This window comes from Epinephelus fuscoguttatus, linkage group LG1 (genome assembly GCF_011397635.1).
Source record: "Epinephelus fuscoguttatus linkage group LG1, E.fuscoguttatus.final_Chr_v1".
NCBI classification, from domain to species: Eukaryota; Metazoa; Chordata; class Actinopteri; order Perciformes; family Serranidae; genus Epinephelus; species Epinephelus fuscoguttatus.
Window position 1 is genome coordinate 45,161,164 of NC_064752.1, and position 23,652 is coordinate 45,184,815.

The 23,652-nt window shown below is 40.5% G+C and overlaps 1 protein-coding gene across 1 annotated transcript in view; it reads left to right on the forward strand.

Annotated features, from left to right (window-relative positions):
• ptprga (protein tyrosine phosphatase receptor type Ga) overlaps positions 1–23,652 on the forward strand; it is a 607,325-nt gene that overhangs the window by 491,658 nt on the left and 92,015 nt on the right. Inside the window, exons 8-9 of the mRNA XM_049566435.1 lie at positions 2,449–2,641; positions 16,932–17,116. Of these exons, the coding sequence (XP_049422392.1) occupies positions 2,449–2,641; positions 16,932–17,116 (378 nt within the window). The remainder of the gene's footprint in view (positions 1–2,448; positions 2,642–16,931; positions 17,117–23,652) is intronic.

The following is a 23,652-nucleotide window of genomic DNA, read 5'->3' on the forward strand; positions in this document are numbered from 1 at the left end:
TGGTTTGGGGTGAGCTGGACCGCAGAGTGAAGGCAAAGAGGCCAACAAGTGCTAAACACCTCTGGGAACTCCTTCAAGACTGTTGGAAAACCATTTCAGGTGACTACCTCTTGAAGCTCATGGAGAGAATGCCAAGAGTGTGCAAAGCAGTAATCAGAGCAAAGGGTGGCTATTTTGAAGAAACTAGAATATAAAACATGTTTTCAGTTATTTCACCTTTTTTTGTACACAAGTACACAACTCTACATGTGTTCATTCATAGTTTTGATGCCTTCAGTGAGAATCTACAATGTAAATAGTCATGAAAATAAAGAAAACGCATTGAATGAGAAGGTGTGTCCAAACTTTTGGCCTGTACTGTATATGTTTTCATTTTAAAACACATTGATATTGCTACATTTATGTAGCTTCCACACTACTCAGGCGTTTTGGAGCCCTTAAAACAGAGACCTTTGAAAATGTTAATTTAATTTGACAACTCTGGGACTGCATTTTAAGACTTTTTGCAAACAATGATGCAGACACCCACCTCCTGATCGGGTCTTATGAGTCATGTTCCAAGTCAAAACATCATCGCTATGTCTACATACATTTTATGAGTTCATCCTTCTTGTGTGGGTACTCCTCTCTCATTGCCATGGCTTCCTCTGGCAATGTATAATGCTCCCAGCCATATTTGCTTTGCACTCCCAATCTGTTTTCTGACGCCTTGAAAGTAACAGATACTGCCATATCTGTTACTTTAAGTAACAGTTCCACCTCATCGTCGTTTATGGGAAAAAAATCTCTGGTCTTCCTTTTTGCTATCTCCATAGTATTTTCTATTTTCTATCACTCAGCAACTAATTGTTGACAATCTGCATTCTGTTTATATCGGCACGTGTATGCCCAGTGTATGTGAATGCAAGATGTATTTTCAAGCGTATCAGTATGGACAGAGATTATTTCTGAAACCGTGCCAGGACCTTAGTGTGTACACAGATTGTTTTCATTTTAAAATGTTTGTAAAGAATTAAGTTTTAAAAGGAAATGGCCCAGTTCAGAATTCAAAAATACGCCTACCAGTACTACTAAAGATCACTAAATCAATCAATCACTAGTTTGCCACATGGAATTATGCTCTGAATGGTGTACAGCAGTGATCCACAGCAGGAACAGGACAGCACCTCACAATCCCCCCATCACACCAGTCCTTATTCAGCATTAAGCACATGCCTCCTCTCGGCATTTAGACAAAAAGCCTCCTGGTTGAATGGCGCGGAGATTGTCAGTTTATTTTCCACCCGTACAATGATTAGCAGGATGCTAGTTCAGCTGATGCCATCTTCTCCATCTTTTCCGCAATGTTTACTGATGTTTACATTTGAAAACCTAAACCGGGTTATCTGGCAGCAAAGTAGAGGTCAGCAGGAGGAGAGTTTACAGGCTGGTGAGTTGATGTCCCCATCCTGATGAGTGACTCAACTACATGCAAACACCAAAGGCGAATACAAAAAGCACCACCAAGACTTGCAAAATAGATTAAATAGATTCTGCCAGCCTAAATTTAGCACAAACTTAGCACAAATAGCAGAGCTGACTGGAAGCGTCCGCCTATCTAATCAGTTCAATTCATACAAAAACAGAAATGTAAAAATTATTTCCTTGAAATCAAAGCAGGGAGCAGTCACTCCCTGCAGTTGCTCATCAAGAAATATTTACACTACATATCTCCCCCAATAACCACACATTGTGCTTTTTACATTCCTGTTTGTTTAAGGATTACCTGCTTCCTGTCTTCATGCTTAGCTAAGTTAGTCAGCTACTTGCTCTGGTTCCACATTCAATCTACAGATATAAGATCCAAGAAGTAACCATCATCTCATTTAAAATCCAGAAAGAAAGAGAATTTCCAGAAATATCAAATTATTACTCAAGGAAAAAAAAAATAAACTACTTTATCAACATTTTGAATTATCAGTGCTGCTGGAGAAATATTATTTTGTTGGAATAATGTTGACTATACTATTTGAAAAGGGTCCCGGTGATGTTCTTCATGGCATTTTGTATTTATTCATATTTTTCATTGACGCATGGATATATTATTAAAGATGTTTCTCATATGTTAGGATTATCGGTCATATGTTTTGAATATTCTCCTCTGAATTCTATGTTTTTATGTAGAGCCTTTACTTTGCTGCAGCAGTGACCCAGTTTCCTCATGGGGATCATTAAAATTTAATCTTTTCTCATCTTGGATTTCAATTAGATGTCTGAGCTCCATTCTCATACTGTGTATTTTGTGGAGTGAGTTAAAGTGTTCCTCACTGCTGTATGATAGATGCAAAAATCACTACCAACTCAAAATCACCACAGGATTTGATTCCTGCCTGGCACTAACTCCTCTTGTGTTTACTCTTCTCTCTCCACTCCTGTCTCTGCTGTGCTCTCTCTTCCCACCGGCACCAGTTGGAGGCCTTCTACTCCATCTTCACCACAGAGCAGCAGGACCATGTTAAGTCTGTGGAGTATCTGCGCAGCAACTTCAGGCCCATCCAGAGCTTGGACAACCGCCACGTCTTTAAGTCAGCAGTCAAAGATGCCTGGCTGCCTGACCTGACTGACAGCAGCAGCGGGCCATACGGCACAGAGGCTTCCAAAGGTAGGACTGCTGAGACAGGAGAAGTTTCAAATGTACTTTTTGACTTCTTCCCTATCTCCATAAATGTCCTTAAAAGAATCTGGAAACTATACAGAGCCTCTTTTTACCCGACACTATGATAAAGATAGTTTTTATTATACATATATTCAGCAGTGTACTTTGGTAGTTGTTGTGCTTGTCAATCTATATTTATCTTATATTTTTAAAGTTTTAGCTCTTCAAACTGTACACCGATGCCACTAGCTGACATAGAATGAGGTAACACTCAGCCTCGTCGTAGGTGTTTCAGATTGAGGTCTGAGGTCGTGGGTTTCACAGTACAAAGAGTCTTAGTATCACTACTTGGAGCAATGTTCTTGTCATCTTTCTTACAATGAAATCAAAGTATTTAGAGTATTCCCCATCACCCACTGTAAAAACTCTCCATTTTCCAAACTAGCTTTTTGCTTTGAGACCTGCGTGTGCAGCATGGCAGTTACAAAAATGAATGTCAGTATGGGTAATAACAAAAGTAATGTTATAACAACTTGTTTGGTTTCGGGGTAACTGTAATATTGATTCTCAAATTTTATCAATAAGTAGTTACACTACTCGTTACTGGAAAAAGTCATTTTATTACTGTCCAACACTGCCGGTAAAACACTGAATAAAGCAGTTTCACATTAAAATTCAGGGCCTCTCAAACACTTATTCACCTCATCATGAAGGGGCTTCTAGCCCAGCTCCTGTTGCTTACCTTTTTGTCACTGATAACTTCTAATCCAGACGTTCTGGAGGCTTTTACCAGGAGCTGAATTATCCACAGAGGTCTCTACCTCTCTAAAACAAACAGACCCAGTGATTTACATGAGTAAAAATAATAAATAAAGCAGTTTTGCATTAAAAATCAGTGTTTCTGCGATGCTGTTCAGAGGGGCTGCTGGCCCAGCACGTGCTTATGTGCGCTCACTTTTATACATCTTTTAACTTAAAATGCAGACATTCAGGAGGTTTTTAATGTGAGCTATATTATTCGCAGAGGTCTCCTCCTCCTCTCCAAAAAAAAACCAGAGCCACTGATTTGAAGCAGTAAAAACACTGAATAAAGCAGTTTTATGTTAAATATCAGTGTTTCCTGCTGTTCAGCATGGCAGTGGTTGATGCTAACGTTTGCTCAGCGTGTGTCTCTGATAACTTATGATCCAAATGTCTAATGACCAAATCCTTCATCAAGTTAATACATAGTTACAAAGTTACAAATTATATCTTTAATCTGAAATATAAATGTATTTGACATCTTAGGTTCTAAAAGGAGGAACACATGCATCAAGATTAATGTTTTACAAAAACAAAGACTGATGTGCTCCTACATATTACTCAGACTACATTGCTCGTTTTAAGACTACAAATTGTTCACTTTATTCCTATTATATCTGCGCGTGAAAAAATGTCCAACGTTATCACTAAGACACTCTCTCAGTGCACTGTGCTATCTCTTTATTCTACCCACTGATAGCATTGTTTAAGTTTCCCCTCTTTTCTCTCTGAACTGGTCCAATATTCTCATATTATTCCTGGATAGTGACATTTCCTAATGTTAATAAATGAGGGATATTCAGTGTTGCTCATATGCCCAGAGGAAGCTGATTGTCTTCTGTGTGTGTGTGTGTGTGTGTGTGTGTGTATGTGTGTGTGGTCTGTGCTAGCTCTCTGTCATTTCACCAGCGGGCTGGGTAACTCCCCTAGCATAAGGCAGTGGGAGGCACACCAGCCGTCCTCCCACTCCTGCCTCATTACCACTCAAACAACACCACACAGTGTGCGCAGTCTGTGTATGTGTGTGTGTGTATGAATGCATGTGTGTGAGTGTGCATGCGTTTCTCTGTGTATTTGTAAGTGTTTGCGCGTGGCCCAGCATCTGTGCTGTGTCAACCGTCCTAGCAGGATTTGTCCCCTCCCTTCTTTCATACACACTTCCATATGGTCGACTAGGGGAGAGGTGCATCACCTAGATACACAAACCCACGCAAGTACTGTATATGTGTATGTGTTGTCCTGGCACAGTGTGCTGCATACTCGTGCAGTATGTCCTTGAGCGCTGCAGTGGGACATGTTTGCTGTAAGCAGATCTATATGGCTGGCAGAGGAAATGCAGAAGAGGCAGATGAGGAGGAGGAGGAGGAAGGACAGCTGGGGAAAACAGCAAAGAGAAGAATTGGAGCAGTAAAACCATAGCTACAGCTGAGTGGGCTAGAAATCTGTCCATGTATGTGCGTGTTCACCTGGTCTGTAAGCCCTCCTCACCTCACAACATTCAAACACACAGGTGGTGCTGTAAAATGAAAACCTGCACAAAACCTATACAGCAGCTGAATTGCATGAGTCATTTTCATTCCTGTCCCCCCTCCCTGTGCTAATTTATTCCATTTTACTGAGGCTCAGCCCAAACACCATCCTGCTGCTGGTGATTGTTTCCCATCAGCAATGATGGTTCATTTACTTTTGTGTCCCTGAATGACTGGCAGCCTCACATTTAGTGAGGCAGAATGACAGATAATGGTGTTTTGGTGTTCAAACTACATCCCAACATTTTGAGAAATATACATGTCTTGTGTTTCGAAGAAAAACCTAGCTCAACACACTGACTGGAGTCAGGGGAAACTGCTAGCTTACTCTTCCCACTGCACAAAAACCCACAAACGCACGCTAACATCTGGCTTTGGTATGTATTGGGAAAGGTTACAATTGGCATTCACACCCCAGGAGTCACGGGTATTTATCGGCTCAGGCTCCGCTTGACAGTGATGGAATTACAACACCCGGGTGAATGCACTAATTTTAGCCCCTTTACTGGCGAGATGCAATGACACACCACCACAAAATACCATCCGTCATTCAAACATTATTACAAATGGTCACATAGTTTTCAAGGGAGACAGAAGTAAGAGATATACAAAAACAAGTAACCACCGTAACATTGTCATTGGCCTCCAAGCTGCTTTTTACAGTTTACTAACCTGTTTGCGGCCTGCACATGACACTAGTAAAAACAAAAAAAACCAGAAAGACATACTTGTCTACTGCAGTGCCGTGTGACTGGAAGTTTATCCCCTTTTTTAGCAGGTTTTCCTGTTTTCAAAAAAACCTGTGTACACGCGCTAATTTTGGTAGAAAAGGGGTATAAACTATAACTAAATAGGAACACCTTCAAAAACTGTCAGAGCTGTCTTTTTCACATCATGTTAGCTAGTGATCTCTCCTATTTACATACTAAACATCTGGATCAGTGCAGTTGTAAAAAATGGCACATTGTTTCCTAACCAACAAGAACAGGCAAAGTCTCAAGTCACCTGCAGGCCAGTCACTGTCATTCTGATTTAATTTATTGGTGTCTCTGAAAAAATGAAAGGTGCTTCTGGATAACTACTTGTATTGTTACATAAGTGATTATCTACTACACTGCTTCTTTTAACTTAACTTAACAATTTGTATAATAGCAAACACATGTCTACAGCTCCTGTGATTTATTTTTTTTTTTTCTTTTTCAATTTTTCAATGCAGTGTGCAAAGTACATCTCATTACTGCTGTCCATGGTTTTCCCAATTTTTTTCAAGATTATTTTTTGTGCTTTTAGATATTAGATAGGACAGTTTAAGTGTGAAGGGGGAAGAGAGAGGGGATGACATGCAGCAAGGGGCCGCAGGCTGGAATCGGGTCTACGGCTGCTGTGGCAAGGACATTGCCTTCGTATATGGGACACCTGCTTTACCCACTAGGCACCAGGTGCCCTAGTTTTCTCAAAATTTTAACTGCAAATCTCTACTGTTTTTATTTGTTTTAAATTGTCCAAAAATTCTGATAGCCCCTCCCTGCCCTTCTGTTGTGCAGCCAGATCTGGACTAGCTTTAAACTCTTTAAACCCACCATGGTTTTTAAAGCCTCATCATATGAAACAAACAACAATATTAATCAATACTTATCTAGAAACATGATGTGAGCAGCATACTATTGAGCAATGCTACGTTTCATGGCGAAATTTGAAGTAATTTGCATGTTTTAGATTTTTTCATTCTGATTTCAAGGTTTGATCCAAGCCCAGAAGTGCCAGTCTCTGCAAATAAGACAGGTTTAGGATTTTTTTTTTTTTTCTCTTAAATTAGGCTTGTGGTTTTCCCCTGTTTTCACTGTTTGTGCAAAGCAGACATCAAAACACATCCTGGACCTGTAAATGGTCTGGGCCAAGACTGAATTGATATTGATCTTTTAATCTGGCTCTGAGTCTGAATCTTTAGTCAGTTGTTTTTAAAATAGGGTATAGGGTTGAGTCAAAGTTAAGGTCAAAAGGTGAAAGGAGCAATGATAGGATTCAGCTGTGATTTAAAAAAACAACAACTTTAATCAAAACAAAGTCAAAATCCTCTGCTGACCAAAGAGAGTAAAGGCATTTTGTCCAGGGTGTCAACCTTTTGCTCACAAGGAGTCTCGAAATGTGTTCAGACCAAATGTGAAGCAAATTTTCGGACCTCACTTGCATGGCTGCTGGATTGCCAGCTGTGCTAACTGTTGTGCTAATAACTGGGGAAGGCGGCTAGCGGCTATTTTCAGAACTCACAATCCTGTCCTTTGGCTTCGCGCACTTTTCTTCAAGTCCTCACTTTTTTGTTTTGTCTACAGTACTTACTTTGAGTCACAGAGCTGAGGGTGCCCACAGACAGTGACAATAAGTTTGTTCTCCATTTTTGATTCATCCATGACATCAAGAGAATTTTAACGCTAATAGGCTTTCGCAACAGAGCATCATGACAATTGTTTTTGTATTTGTGTCTATTTGAGTCACCCTGCACAAATTTGCATCTATTCTCATCTTTGTATTGACTTCGCATGTAATTGTGCCATACAAAAAAGTTGCTTCGCGTTTGTTCTGAACTTACTTACTTACTTACTCACTTACAGAGTGTCTTTGCTTCCTCTTGAAAAAGATTCTCTCACACTTGAAGAAACCTTTCAGCAGGGAGAGGAGCATCAAGTAACAATGACCTCTGCCTCCTCACAAGTTCCTAAATTACTGACTGTCTGGCCAGATCAGAAGAGTTTTCCAGTACAGGCCATGAGCAAGAAGAAATCAAGACATAAAATCTATTATTAGCTACCACATTTGAAAAGCACTATAGGGGCAAATCAACAGTGCACATTCTTTGCAAAATTAAACATTAAAAACAACACAGCTTATACCTAAAAGACAGAATAGGTCATTTGCCAATGACTCCCTAAACGACATAAATCAGGGATGTAAAAAAAAAAAAAAAAAAAAAAGTTGCTTTTTGGGGAATGCCAATTATTTTTTCCTTCATTTATTTTTCATGTTAATTTGGCTACTGAACATACAGTCACGTAAATGCTTTTAAGCTTGTGTTTCTTTCAGCACAGCTCAGCTTTGCTGGAGGCAAGCTTCCTCTGGCTCCCCTAAAAGACTATTCCATTTGCAGAGTTTTATTTGATCTTTTAGGCTATTCAGAAAAAAATCTACTCTGCACATTAATGACCTTTACCTTTTCTAAAACACAAAATGACACTAGCTTGCAACCTGAATGTACTTATTCTTCACCTCTCTGCACACTTTTTGTGTCTATTTTGTTTGAGGTCGAGGTTAAGATGTCCAAGAGCTGAATTATGTCCCTGCATAATATCTAGGGGTGCACCAATAACAGTTTAACAAAAAGATACAAGTACCATATTAAGTAGCAAGTGAGCAATGCAAGTGCCAGTCTGAGTGCTACTCAATTTACACCCCTTCACGCCATCGAGTGGTTTCCTATTATGAAACAATCACACACTGTGTCATAGATGCACAACACACAGATGAGCTGTACTGCAGAGAGGTGGTTAGATATAAACTTCACATGCAGCAGCATTTACATGTTTTGCATCAAGACATTTTCCCGCCACATAAATTGACAGTTTTGATTACGTTTATATTCAGGAAAGTTGACATGTTGGTTGACATGTCATCAGTGATGTGCTGTAAATGTCTTCTTTCATTTGTGCAGCCATTATTGCTGACTGAAGTTTCCCTGGATAAAACTCACTGTTAAAGAGGACCTATTATGCTTATTTCCAGGTTCATACTTATATTGAAGGTTTCTACTACAACATGTTTACATGCTTTAATCTTCAAAACACACTTTATTTTCCTTATACTGCCTGTACAGGAACACCTGTATTCACCCTCTGCCTGAAAGGGCTACGTTTAGCACCTGTCTATTTAAGCCCGCCTCCCAAAAATAGCCCAGTCTGCTCTGACTGCTCAGTCAGTACATTTACCTGACATTAGAGAAAATCAATTTATTGTGTTAGTCTGACTAAAACTGGACTTTTAAAATACATATAAACATGGTAGCCCAACTGAAATCGTACTGAAACAAATTTCTCAAAGTTGGACTAACACACCCAGATAATACAATTGGGAGTTGAATTACTCATGCATGTATACAGTCCATCTGACTAAAGCTGACCAAGGCACCCTGTGCATGTTCCACAGTTTCTGCCCAGGGCTTTGTTAATGTTTATGTCTGTTAATGTTAATGTCAATAACATTAGCAACCAAGATTACATGTTAACCTGATGTTAGCATGTAGCTACATATACGTTAGTAGTGTACTTGCAGCTGGGGAAATGACTGTAATGGAGATAGCAACATTTCATACCATGAAGAATCACCAGTTAAAGCTTCTAAACACAACCAGACATGTGTAATGTAAACACTGCAGTGGTGTACCTGGAGTAGATGACCATATGAAGAAATGCAGCACACTATAATGTCATGGCCCAAGCTTTCAATTTACTGGTCCGTCTACAGTACGTCCCAACCCTCACTTATGGTCAGCAGTGTGAACTAGCCTTCCCTTTTTCACGTCCTTCTCATCTTCCTCCCTGGATCACTGCCCTGCATGATGCTTAATATTAGCAGTAAAAGTTTTTGTGTCCTGGTTAAGGGCACCTCAGTGTGTACTGAAGAATGGGAAAAAAGTGTCAAACAGGTCCTTCCCAACTGTGCTTTAACACTACAGACGGTTTTGGCTGCTCATGGACTCCATAAACCTTTAACTGTAGACATCGAATTACAATGTAAAGCAGGCTTTGGCAGTAGCCGCTCTACCACAGATCCTATTGGTGCATGTCTAACAGCAGTGAGACCCACCCGATCCCTGCAAGTGCAAAGCCCCGCAGACGGAGCTACAATCAAGACGTGGTCATCGATCAACTGCGGTCAACATGCTGCAGGGCCAAAGATTTCCTTTCCTCCTCCAAATAGCCTCTCAGAGACTTATGAACAAGAGAGAGAGAGAGAGAGAGAGAGAGAGAGAGAGATGTCTTCTGTGGATTTCACCTGTGTTAGACATCCCCTCTACCCATGTCCTGTTCTATGTGATTGGGCCATATAGTCTCCATCACTCACTGACATCCAGACCTCTCCCCTATGAGTGTGTGTGTGTGTGTGTGTGTGTGTGTGTGTGTGTGTGTGTGTGTGTGTGTGTGTGTGTGATGGCCCGCTTATCTTTGATGAAAGCCGTAAGAGGGTCACTTCATCACCCTGCCAAACACACAGGACTGCAAAACCCTTTCAGTTGTGTTACACGCAGGAAATATGAGTTGTGACTATTCTGCAAAGCAGGAGTACATGCAGATAGACACACACACAAACACACACACACTCATACATATTTTCGCACACCCCTCAGACAGAGGTGAAAGGCCAATGTGAGTAACAGTTTTATCCAATAATTTGATCCAGGAAAATATCATGACTCACCCCACAGTTACGCTGATGAAGACTCCAGAAATTTATCTCAGATTAGCACAATTAAGCTTTCTGGCAGATTATTGATACCATGATCTCAAATGAACCCTCAGATATATCTGCAAACATCCATCTTTGATATCCTACCCTGATTAAGCTATCAACTTCATCTCTGTGCATCGTGTTATATTATCTTTTAAAATGACTTTGTAACATCTGTCCAGGGACATCAGATGAAAAATGGCTTTTTGGCAAATTCAATAATACACCAATAAATAACTAAATCCACTAAAAGGAGGTACAGGGTTTTTTTAATAGCTTAGCGCAAAAAACAAGGGAACACTACTTGCATAAAAATAGGAGAAGCAGAAGTAACAACTTCAGGGATGTTTTTATCAAACTACTTCAAGGACTAGGTTCACACGCACATACTGTAGGGGCGCACCATCAGGAGAAGCAAGCCAGGCAAATGTATGGGGCCCACTAAAAATGTTTTGGAAAAGGGGCCACTTATATTGGCAAATTACCAACGACAACATGTGTTGGACAAGTTATTCTCAAAATGAAATACATTACATATTACTCGTTATCTTCATTTGAAAGTAATTAGTTACTTTACCACATTACTCTGTGTAGAGTAATAAGTTACTGATTACACTATTTTTTCATTACTTTCACCAAAATTATCTCAGAAGAACAACTAGGCATTTTAAATGGATGAGGCTGATGTTGAATAGCAGGTGATCAAAGCACAGAAGCTCCAGGTTTTTACAGTTCATTCCAAATCCAGTGCTGCGCTGGTTTGACCTATAAATGCATTCATATACAGCTTTTACCACTTTGTATTAAAATCCTGTGCTTATATTAATACTAATAGTGTGATGATATAGAACAATTAAATAGCTTAGACCCTCTGAAATAAATGAATAGCCTTGGACACAGGGAGGGTCAGGCAGAGGATCAGAGTATGATAATTATGTGATATAGATAAATATTTGTGGGCCTATGATATGAAACACAACAAACAAATGCTGAGGTTAGCACAACAAACAGAATGCTGTGAGAGTCAGTCACTATGATGAGTTCAAATTAATACACCAGAGGGGAAGAACACACCAGTTCCTGGTGTGCTGTGGTCAGCTACAGCAGCACCAGAGAGAGAGAGTTATGCATAAGAACGGGACTGTGTGCCAGAGTTTCTCTGCAGTTGTAGGGGATGTGAATGGAAACATACTCAACATACAAACAAACATTTGATGGCATCACCCAGATGTGCCGATCACTAGGATGAGATAAAAAACAAACAAACTCGAGACCAGCCCCTTATCCCTGCTGCTTTCTAGCAGCATAAGGATGCAAAAGCAGAACAGGATATGTTGTAGAAGTTGCAGGTATATTAAAAGAAACATGTTGAATATGATGACACACATTACAGCATCATCAAGATGTGCCGATCACCGGCACCCTATGAGGGATGTTTTTTCTAGTGGTGCACTAGCAGAGGTGAAATGGTGTGGATGAATGAAAAATTCCACTGAATAAAGCCTAATTCCAAATTAACATGTAGCTCTAAAATGTTTTTTTTTCTCTCTTTATAAAATTTATATTGTCCTGTAGGCCTGCATGTGCTGCAAACATGATGTTTAAATCATATATATGTAGGGTGTCGACACAGTTTGATACTATAGGATATGATATGAGAGTAGCGTAGCTCCTTTAATGCTGTGCTCACACTACGAGCGACACAGCATCAGTGTGACCAGCTATATTATTGCAGAGTTGCAAGTGCTGCTCAAATGCTTGTTTATGCTGTTACATTGTCACAAGCTTGTGTGTGTCTGCTACCAGCCACAAAGCACTTCGACTGAAATGTATCTAAAGTTTGTATTTCATCATAAGATATCTATGCTTATGATCAATGCCTAAGACCTATTTTAACATTACAGTTTACCACCCCATTGCATCCTGTGTGCACTGCAATGCACAGAAAGCTAGCATCGTGTCAGCTAACTAAGCTAACTAGCACAGTGACACAGCTAGATAAAAAAATATATGATTGGCTGACGTTTCACGGTTTGTTTGTAGCCTTATATTGAATTGAAAATGACTTCTAGCCTGTTGCTATGTCGCTCACAGTGTGAATACAGCATCAGCCCTAGCTCAGTACGGGTCCATGTCATTGGTTCGACAGCCCATTGGTTTGACATCCCATTAGTCCGACTGTCCGCGGTGCTGAACGGCTCGCGGCGGGCATATGGTGCGCCGCGACCGGCTTGAGGCGGAGCAGGCTCACGGCTTATGAGTTTGTCACTTTCTTTTTCATTTTAACCCACACCATGATCTTTTCCTGACCCTAACCAAGTGGTTTTTGTGCCTAAACCTAACCAGACCTTAACCACAGGGCATCATGATGATTTCGGAACAGACTTCGGAACAATGAGTTTAATATGGTCGGAACAATGGGATGTCGAACCAATGGGCAGTTCCCACTCAGTACATCGTGTAAGTTTAGTGAGTGTGTCATCACATTTCACTGTTTGGACTTCAACTTTCTACACTTGGATTTTCTACATATGACGCGGTAGATATCCTGGGTGTTGTTGACGTTCCAGGATGGCGTGTCAGTTTGTCTTATTTTATCTTATTTTTAAACTAAAAGTCACAGTGTGAACATACATGCTACAGTAATACCTTGTTCTAACTTGTGACAATACAGACACACACACACACACACACACACACACACACACACACAGGGCATGGTTGACTTGGCCCAGGTTGATATTATCTGTTAGATACGTTTTCCCTGCATAGAGGTCATTCACTGTTTGACTTCCAAATGATGTCTGTGTATGTGCATGTGTGTGTTCCACTTTGTGAGCGTGTGTGCTGTTGTGTGTGTGTGTGTGACTAATGGCTTTAGTAATGCTAAGCCACATGGGGCTCGACTGCAGGTTATGAATAGAAAAACTCCACTGCAGCTCTTTATGAGCAACCTAATCAATTTGGTTCCACCAGGCACGTGAGCCCTATTCTCAATCAACCCATGTTCATCATCGAGTTAGTGTATGCATTTGCATAATATGATACAGTGTTTGGAATAATCATTATGTGAATTGTTCGATGGTTTACGCTACTCCCTCTTTTACAACAGTGAGTAGTGTAATGAATTTGTATAACATATGGTCACATTACATATACACTGACCAAAGTATGTGGACTCTCAGCTATTTCAACAATATGTGATGTTTAAACTTTTCATTCCATCATTAATCGGCTGCTGTGACCACCTTCACTCTTGTTTGAAAGCTTTCCACCAGATTTTGGAACATGCAGGGATTTGCTCCAATTCAGCCACGAGGGCATCCACAAGGTTAAACATTGATGTAGGGTAATAAGGTCTGGCTTACTGTCGGTGTTCCAGTTCATCCCAAAAGTGTCGCATGGGGTCGAGGTCAGGGCTCTGTCCAGGCCAGTGACGTTCCTCCAAAGCTAACTGCTATCTTTAAGAATGAAGCTGTCTTTGTGCAGGTTGACACAGGAAAAGGGCCTCCTCTAATTTGCTGTCACAAAGTTCGAAGAACAGTGTTGTCTGACCTATCACTGCATAAAGTAGCATTAAGGGTTCTCTTCAGTGGAACAAAGGGGCCCAGTCTAAACCATGAAAACCAGTCCCAGATCAAAAGTACCTTAAAAGAACGTCCACATAAGAATAAGACTGTATATTTTCATATGAAAGCTGATTTTTAAATAAATAATGAAATAAGTGTGTGGCCAGCATTAAAAAGATGCCAGCAGTGGAATTACCTGATACTAGCTAACAAAGTAAATTCAGTATATATTACGGTATTTAGTATATTTTCCTACAGCCCTTATTCCATTAGTTCAACAGTCATGTCATTTTCACCACCTGGATTACTATTATTAGATTGGATTATTTTTAGGTCACCATCAGTAAATCTTAATACCTCTTGCAGATGTGTCGCATTAAAAGCTCACCATGGATAATACCCTTTGAGTTGCTAGATGGCTTTTAATGTGAAACATCTGCACAAAATGTGCCCAATGTCAGTGGTGATAGCTTGAGAAAAAGTATAATACTTATAATACTGGGCTGTCCATGCAGTCGGAAGATGCACGCACATTTGAAACTGGAACTTCATGACCAGAGAAAACAGATGAAAAAGGCTGTGGCATTCTCTTTTTAAGAGGTGTAAAAACCTACAACTTCCAGAACACAGTGCACTGCTGGTGGGTGCTATAATGAGTTACCTGTCCAAAAAACCCCGATATGGCAAGAATTTGGTCTTGCATTAAAGATCAGCAGTAACCTTGAATATGTTTCTGGAAACATTTTTCACAATACAGAAAACAGTATGGTGCCCACTTTGTGTTCATACTGTAAGTTCTCATATTACAGCTGAACAGTGCACTAAATTATGTTTCTGGAGACATTTAGGTGATAAATAGGCAACGCAGTCACCAAATGTTGATTATATTTGATGAGCACTGCCCAGTTTTTATGGCTCCCCGCTGGTGATAGCTGTAGCCACAGGCCTTATGATTTTGGGTTGTCTGTCTGACCGTATGTCCATCCCATTCTGATGAACACAATATCTCAACAATGCCTTGGAGGAATTTCTTTGGCACAAAAGTCCCCTTGGACTCAATAATGAATTGATTAGATTTTCTGGTCATAGGTCAAAGGTCAAGGTCATTGTGACCTTGTCTGTCTCATTCCTGTAAATGCAATATTTCACGAACTGCTTGAGTAAGTTTTTTGTAAGATTTTTGGCCAAAACTCAAGAATTCACGTATGGATCCTCTGTGCTGCCGGGGTGAGGATGTGTGTGAAGCATTCATGTTTTCACTGACATGGATGTAAACTTTAAGAAAAACTTGACTGGTGTGCAGAGGCATACAACCACAGGGCGATAATTCTAGTTCTCTTTTATCTGAGTTTGAGACAGATAGAGAGGGGAGTAGGTCCCTCCCTCAATCCAACTCTATACTCTTTGTGTCTGCAGTGGCGGCAGGCGTGCGAAAATGAAGACGCACAATCTGTAGTTCAAGCCAAAGTTTTGGATCATCCGTTGGATTTTTTTGCTGGCAAATGAGCAGGGAGATCTGGGCGCTCGTGAGAAGGAGGGAAGTTTTGTTGTGATGATTGTTGTCATAATGATGAAATTAGTTTGTGGAAATGTATATTATACTGAATTTTATGAATCAGATAAACATGGAGGACGTTTGCATTGAGTTTGCATGAACATCTATAGCATATTCAAGCGGGAGCAGATCACAAAAAGAGAAGGCGTGTATGACACATGCAGGGGAAATTAGAAAAGCTCTCTGTCTTATGTAAACCTGTTTCAGACAGAGCCCTGGTCCTCATTCAGTACTTGAGAATTTGCAGTAATCATTAGAAAATATTTAATATTTGAAATCAAATACACTCTATGTTTTGTCCCAGCTGAGCAGAAAACCTCACTGGTCAAACAGAGACATCTAGTGGTAAGTGGCAGCTAGTGCAGGGTTGGTCCCATCAGAATGAATGGGACGTTAGAATGCTTGAGTGTGTATTGTTAAATTCATAATAAAACATACAATGTTTATGTGTTTTCCTTCATATCTCCCACTGCCAGATATTTGAAGGCAGAGGAGGTTGGCTGCATTTTGCCTGAAGGAGACTATATATGAACTCTGGTGTTATTGGACCCTTTAGACAAAACGTGTGTGTGTGACACTGCGTGTGTGGAGAATACAGCCATTCATACATAGACTTGTGTGAACTGGATTATGCGGTGGTGTGTGTGTGTGTGTGTGTGTGTGTGTGTGTGTGTGTGTGTGTGTGTCTGGATGACTCAGTGTCTCACAGCAATATTAATAACACATCATGAATACAACTCACGCTCACATAACACACACACACACACACACACTTTCTCTCTTTCTCTGGGTGTATTTGTAAGATAAGCTGAGCTGATGTATTCCCTTGTGTTTTCCCTTTAATTGTCATTGCTTCCTTCATTCTATATTCACACCAATTCTTCCTTCCTTTTTCCTTCCTTTCCTGACCATCATTTTATTCATGCCCTTCTCGTCTCTCCTTTCCTCATGTCTTGCTTTCCTTCACTTTATTGGTTTCTTTAATTCCTCCCTTACATTTTTTTCCTCCTCCATTCTTTGCTTTTATATTTCTTCCTCACTGCTTTCCCTCTCGATATACTTTCTTCTTCTGCCTTCGCCCCCTTAATCCTCTATCCTTATCTTTTCTCTCCTCCTTCCTTTCCTCTGCCCTTCCTTTGACTCCCCATTTTCTCTTCCACATCCCTCCTTTTTGCATCTGACCCATCTCACACTCATTTTCCTCTTCCATCCCCCAATTGTAAATTTTTACCTCCCCTTTTTATTCTCTCCAACTAACCTTTCTCTCCCCTCTCTCCTTTCTCTGTACACTTCCCCCCTCCATCCCTCCTTTCTGTCTCTCCTTCCTGCCTCCATCCTCCTCCCAGTGTGCAGCAGCGCTCCCATCAACATGAAGGTGCAGCATGTCAACAGCAGTGCTCTGGTGGTGCGCTGGGCCCGCCCAGAGGTCACCTACCACCCGCCCATCCTCCACTTCCTGGTGTCCTACAGCTGGACGACCCATGACGACAGCTATGAAGAGACACACCTCACTGACGCCAAACACAAACTGGTGAGATTGGGAGGGGACTGGAACCAAACCTATAACATACAGTACGTCCCAGCATGTGGGACAGAGTGGGCTGGATGTGGATTTGAGTTGAGATGCTGCCCACATGCTGGACTGCAGTGACAACAGTAATAAGTGTATGAATATGTCTTGTTAAGTATTTGTGAGTTAACCTTATTGTTACATGGCAAAGCAGCTGAAAAGTGCAGGCTCGTTTGAAAAGGCCAACACTGACTTGTGTTGCATTCAGGTACTGAAAGGCTCAGATATATGATGTATATGTAAAAGTTAACTGCTGAACAGTTTTGTGTCAGTGCACTCTGTTGTGGAAAATAACAGGAACACTGTGCATGTGATACACAGATTAAAATACTACTTATTACACCACATTACTATAGTAGCTGATTGATGAACAGTGACCTAAATGCGTCAGTACCTCATCCTGTCCCTCACAAAATGTTCACTGACAACATATTTTATTAATTGTCCAACAAATTCACTCAACACAGCTCAAGCCTCATGAATGTTTTATAGTTATATAAGGTCAGTGAAAGATAATGGTCTTTATTGTATTTTAAAAAATGGTGACTTGAAGTAGGAGACAGGGCGTGTTGAGTTATTTATTTTCAAAACCACCATCTTTGCCCACAGGAGCACTTCACCCACAAAATGACTATTTGTATATCTATAACCCACCCAGTGTTACATTGAATTCGTACAGAAAACGTTGTTTCTGGTATGTAACGGATCAGTCTGACAAACGCCTGAGTGCTCATGAATCCCCAACTATTAACCACTCGCTGTTAATATAGGGTACTGTTCACGCTGCCTGCTAGGGGAAATGAACAAGAGGCAATTGATTCGCACTCAAGTCCTGACCTCTGCCAGCCAAGGCCAATGGTGTGTTCATGTGGTCCTTGGCTGCTTGTTCCTGGACATGGACGCTACAAAGAAGATGTGTTTTCTTGTTCAGAGTGCTCAGGTAGCACATTGATAACAAAGAACAAATGAAATGGATCAGCTGAGCCATAAAATTGGATCAGAAACTCATTTTTTCAGATTATTCCAGTACCACATGAAAGCAGCACAACACTGCAGAGGTAAATGAGAGTTCTTTGATTTGCCCCTCAAAGAATGACAGATCGTTGGTCGGTGATGTTTCTCTAACATCGTATTGAGCTTACATAGCCTACCTACATACAGGTGCGATGCTAAATCAGTGTTTTGTAAAATGAATATTTGAACTTTATCAATGTAAATATATACATATACTGGTAAAGCACTGAAGTAACGTTTTGTGGGGCACTTTAGACACTAGCTGTCCAACATGCATGAACTATGGAGTGACACGGAGAAACTACTCCATATTTGCAAAAAGTATCAAAACTTGAGAGGATCAATACATTTACATGTATCAACTCATAGCAACCGAAAAGAATCCGTCTGCTCATCACTACTAAACACATGCATTTTTTGCTATTTAAATCGTTTCTTCATAAACAGTCTCACGCACAGACATATAGTGTGCCTGAGCAGGCATGTATGTTTGTATTCAGCTCAATGGAACGCACGAGTAGATTTCAAGTCATGTGTCTAGTCGCACTGCTTATGTGGAAGCGTTTAAAATAATAAGGAAGCTTAAGTTAATGATGGATGTTTTAAGGTCAACTGGATATTGCCCTAGAAATTAACACATTCTCACTCTGACCTCGCCACATATCGTCATTTGGTCATGGACTTTCAACGTCGATATATGACATGCAAGGTACCTTAGGTGCATTGGTTGATGACATTCTGGGACGCCGTGTCAACTGTTATATGCATTGTCTGTTTTCAAAATACACTTCTGTTTTCACAGGATATGTATAGTTTGCATACAGACGTTAGTACAACACCACAAATTAATGTTTTTTTCCTTAAACAACCAATGCACATGGTAAGGTTTAGCCAACACACGCACATGGTTGGGTTTGGGATAGACTCACAAGTCAGTCTGTAGACGCTTTGCTTAACTAAAGACGGATGTCTTTCTCCCTGATTTTGTGTTTAGATGGGCGGATACAATTTCAGAGTTTAAAAAAACTCCCTAAGTTGCAGAACCAATAGTAAATCCTCAGGGCGGTCCTTCGGTGGCTTGCTGAACTCCTGTGCTCATAAACATAGTCCCACTAGAAACACGTGTAGCGGTACAAAATGGCTCAAGTCGCTGTAAGTCCTTCATTTCCACAATCTTGTGGACTGAGCACACGTTTGATAAAACTGAGTTAAATCTCTCGGCATCCATTTTCAAGCTCTCTGTGTGTTTGTTTCTTTGCGGACGAGAAAAGGGGGAGCGCACATTTCTGGGAGGGCGTGTCCTTTTCAAAAATGCAAGAGGCGTTGCCGGTGTGTTAAACACACTTTAGAAAGGCGTGTCCCCAGACTATCAGAAGGCGGAGATCTCTGATTGTCTGGTGGCGAGACTAGGTTTGGGAAAAAAGAACAGGGTTTGACTTTACAGTCATACAGGAAGTGAACACAAAATGTCAGTGCTTCACTGATGCTCCCGCCCACCCGACTTGGACTTTTTGCCCCCTTAACTTATGTTGTTATCCTGCTGTTACACAATAACAGCTAATGGCCACTATCATACCGACATGGAAGGGCCGCATTTTTTGTTGGTGTCTCATGCTGAAAGTCACTGCCCAAGCACCGATATTCAGTGACTTCTGAGTGAGACTAGGTTGTAGAAATGAGTCAGGTTTATCCAGAAGTATTTTGTGATGGAATAGAATTGAGTTATACTGTATTACAAAAATTGTAGAAAGTATTTTAAAATACGTATTTGTTTTATTTTGTATATTTACTATATATGGTGATCTATAAGATTGGTCTGGTGAATACAGCATGCTGCCCTGGTGCAGCATCTGTAATTAGAGGCCTAAACCAATACATGGGACCCTGCTGTTCAGCCATATTCCTTGACTTCCTCCCCATGGCTTCTGTGCAGATAAGAACATCATGATTCTTAAATGATAAAAACAAAATCATTACCAGACTTCAAACTAAGGCAGCAATTTAAAAAAGAGCATTTGTGAATAATGATAGTTTTCACATAGAAAGGCAGAGCCTGAATCCCCTTCGGCCAAGCAAAGATGCCAATAATCCCGCACAGCGTGCCAAATATGTCTGTATCCACAGCAATCCAATAACCCAGATTCATAAAACTTTATTTTTGCTATAAAACAGTGCAATCCAATAAGTGTCTGCATTAACATTAGTAAAATATATCAATATATATGGAGAGTGCTTAAGTATGTCAAAAAGAAAAAACAATGCATTTAAAAGCACATTCAAACTCATGACATTTCCAGTATAACAGTGTTCTGTAGTGTAACATGTTCAGAAATCACCAGCATGGACCAGATTTGTTAAACATCAAATATGTGTGCATATATAATGAACTCAGTGCTTAAAATTGTCTTTGAATGAGCTTTTAACACACACTCCTCTCTTCACACACACAGATACACACACACATTTGCAGTCTTTCTCTGATGTGCTTTCTTGGCCTGGTTTGTGTGAGGAAAAAATAAAAGGAAGAAGCTCTGTTCAGACTTTTCTGACTCTTAGCTGTCGATAGCCATGTTTGTACTGCCATATATTCCGCAGAGATACAGAAGAACAATGAATCCTTTCAGTTCTTCCTCACACACAGCTCAGATTTCATGTCCACAGCTCAGTGTGCTTCATCATACCACTGTGTTTTAGGCTTTGTGAGGAATTCCACTTGTGAAGTTAGTTTCAGTGGAGTTTATTTCAACTTCCAGCCATGGTAGTCCATGGAGAAGTCTGAGGAAGAGCCTGGTGCTCCAAACGTTATACAGCATTAAAATCCCTCTAACAGGAGCTACTTGGTGTGCGGACCTATTTGTTTGAACTCTGCCAGTCCATGACCTTCATAACACTGATATCAAGCAGCAGCCGCTACGGCTGAATAATGAATGAACTATGTATGATGAATATTGAAGTGCTGTTGGGTTTCTTACTGCAGTTCCTGTAACAACCACTGGACGTGGCTTGTTTCAAATTCTGGAGATTTTAGTCCTAGTCCTGGTGATGTATGTGGTTACTAACGGCAGCAGCAAATGCATTTCAATATGGGGCGGCATATCTGACTTTGGTTGGGAACCAAAGGGTCGCCGGTTCAAGTCCCTGTCCAGACCAAAATATGGAACGTGGACTGGTAGCTGGAGAGGTGCCAGTTCACCTTCTGGGCCACTGCCAAGGTGTCCCTGAGCAAGGCACCGAACCCCCCAACCGCTCGGGGCGCCTGTCATGGGCAGCCCACTCTGACATCTCTCCACTTTGTGCATGTATAGGTCCTGTTTGTGCATGTGTGTGTTCGGACCTGTGTGTAATTGACAACAGAGGATTAATAAAGTATATAAAATTAAAAAAATAATAATAATAATAATACAGCCCCCACAGTCATTGCTGCTATTGCAACCAAATCACAATTAAAAACATTAACATTAGAGGCTTCTGCAAACCATGGATATGTTACATTTGTACATTATTATGTAGCAGATATGTTGAAACTTTATATCTCTGTACATTTAAACAACGCTATGGTTAACACAAATAGACACTTGGTTATGGTTAGGACAAGATCATGTTTTGGCTAACCCAGATTTTATGGCTCAATTTCAGGAGGAAATGCAAAAATGTCTCAGTAATAAACAACCGCTTTTTGTGAGACTATTCCTGCTGGAAAAATGGCAATAGGTCACCAAGAAACAATCAGTTTCTTTTGTTTGTTGGTCTCAAACGGTGGTCTGCACCTTGGTAGGCATCTCACTTAAGTGTCATGCAACCCACCTTCCCCTCCACCCCCCGATGACAAAGTCAGTTCATATACTACTAGTCCGTACCCATTGAGTGCACAGTTGCCCACGTACAGTTACACATGGTGTGTGTTTGGGATACAGGTCATAGGAAACTGCAGATTAAATAGTCAACTGAACCCATTAAGAAGAGCAATGTATTCAGACAGAGTTTTTGAAAAACGTGGTACAGACAGAATAACTGACTGACAGAATGACACACTGACAGTTTCCGTGATTATGTACAGCATACCATACCATGACTTAGTCATAAAAAAATTTGAGGGAAAAAAAAAAAACAACAACATTCGGCCACAGGGGAAGCCACAGCGCTCGGTCGCATTTTAGCCATTTTTAAGCATTTATCTGTTGTTATAGCGCCACCCAGTTGCCAATTAGAGTTAAATTTCTCCAGTCACCTTGAGTCGTCCTGTTCTACATATCTACCAAGTTTAGTAAAAATCGATATTGCGGTTAGGCCTAGATAAGAAATTAGCTCTCTAGCGCCCCCATTTTGTTTGATGGGGTCAATAATGGAGGGGTCCCCTCAGATTATGTGTGGTCATATGCCTACAAAGTTGCGTGGTGATCGGTGAAACCCTTGAGATGTTATACACCTTTATGTGATGAGCCACGCCCTCCACAATATTCATTGCCTTATAGAAGCTCAGTTTTAGTAAGTTTTCCAACTTTTGCCAAGAGGGAACTTTAGATAGTGGTCCCTAGATTATGTTCACCCAGTTTCATGCAGATCGGTCAAATCTCCTAGGAAGAGTGCGTGTCAAAAAAATCCAACATGGCGGAAAATCTATATAACCAGAAGTTATGGGTTCTTGAGGCACATTTGTTCCTCATGAGGAGAGGCATCTCTGTGCAAAGTTTCATGTCTCTACAACATACGGGGTATGAGATATGCCCATTCAAACTTTGCAATTTCAGTCGGTTGCTATAGCGCCCCCCGTTGGCCAATTGATGTAATATTGCTTCATTTGCATCCTCCCATGACCCTCTACCACTGTGCCAAATTTCACATGGATTGACCAAGTCAGTGAGGAGAAAAACGTGGAACAGACACACAGACAGAGTTTTCGTCATTATATAGTAAGATGACACTTTATTAATGTTGATATGATATGTATGAAATTTACAAATAAAACGTAGCCATGGTTTGCAGAAATGCCAACAGTTTCCTCTGGTGACTGGGCAGGCTATTAGATTTTAGATAAGATGGATTCTTTTTTTTTTTTAAGTCTATCTTAATGTGACACTCACATGCCATATATGTTGAAAGAAAAAAATATTGGTCACTCTAAACAGAGGTGGGTAATATGGATAAAATCATACATCATTAGATATGTAATTTTATATTGCAATATTACTGATTTATGAGGATGAATTATTTAAGACGAGATAAAATAATGTAACTTGACAGTGAATGTTTATGGCCTCATCCAGACCACAAAACAGCAACTCATGCCCACAATGTTCTTATGCACCCAGAAATGTTAAATAGTGTTGCCGATGGTTAAAGTCTCACAGTATGTACCGACCCTCCTATCCATACTGGCTACACAGAGATATCTTTATAGAACTGTGATAAATTAACAGTCTTTATTCTGTACAAAAAATACATTCTGTAGTTTGATAGAGGCTCATGCGAGGCTTCAGCCGTCT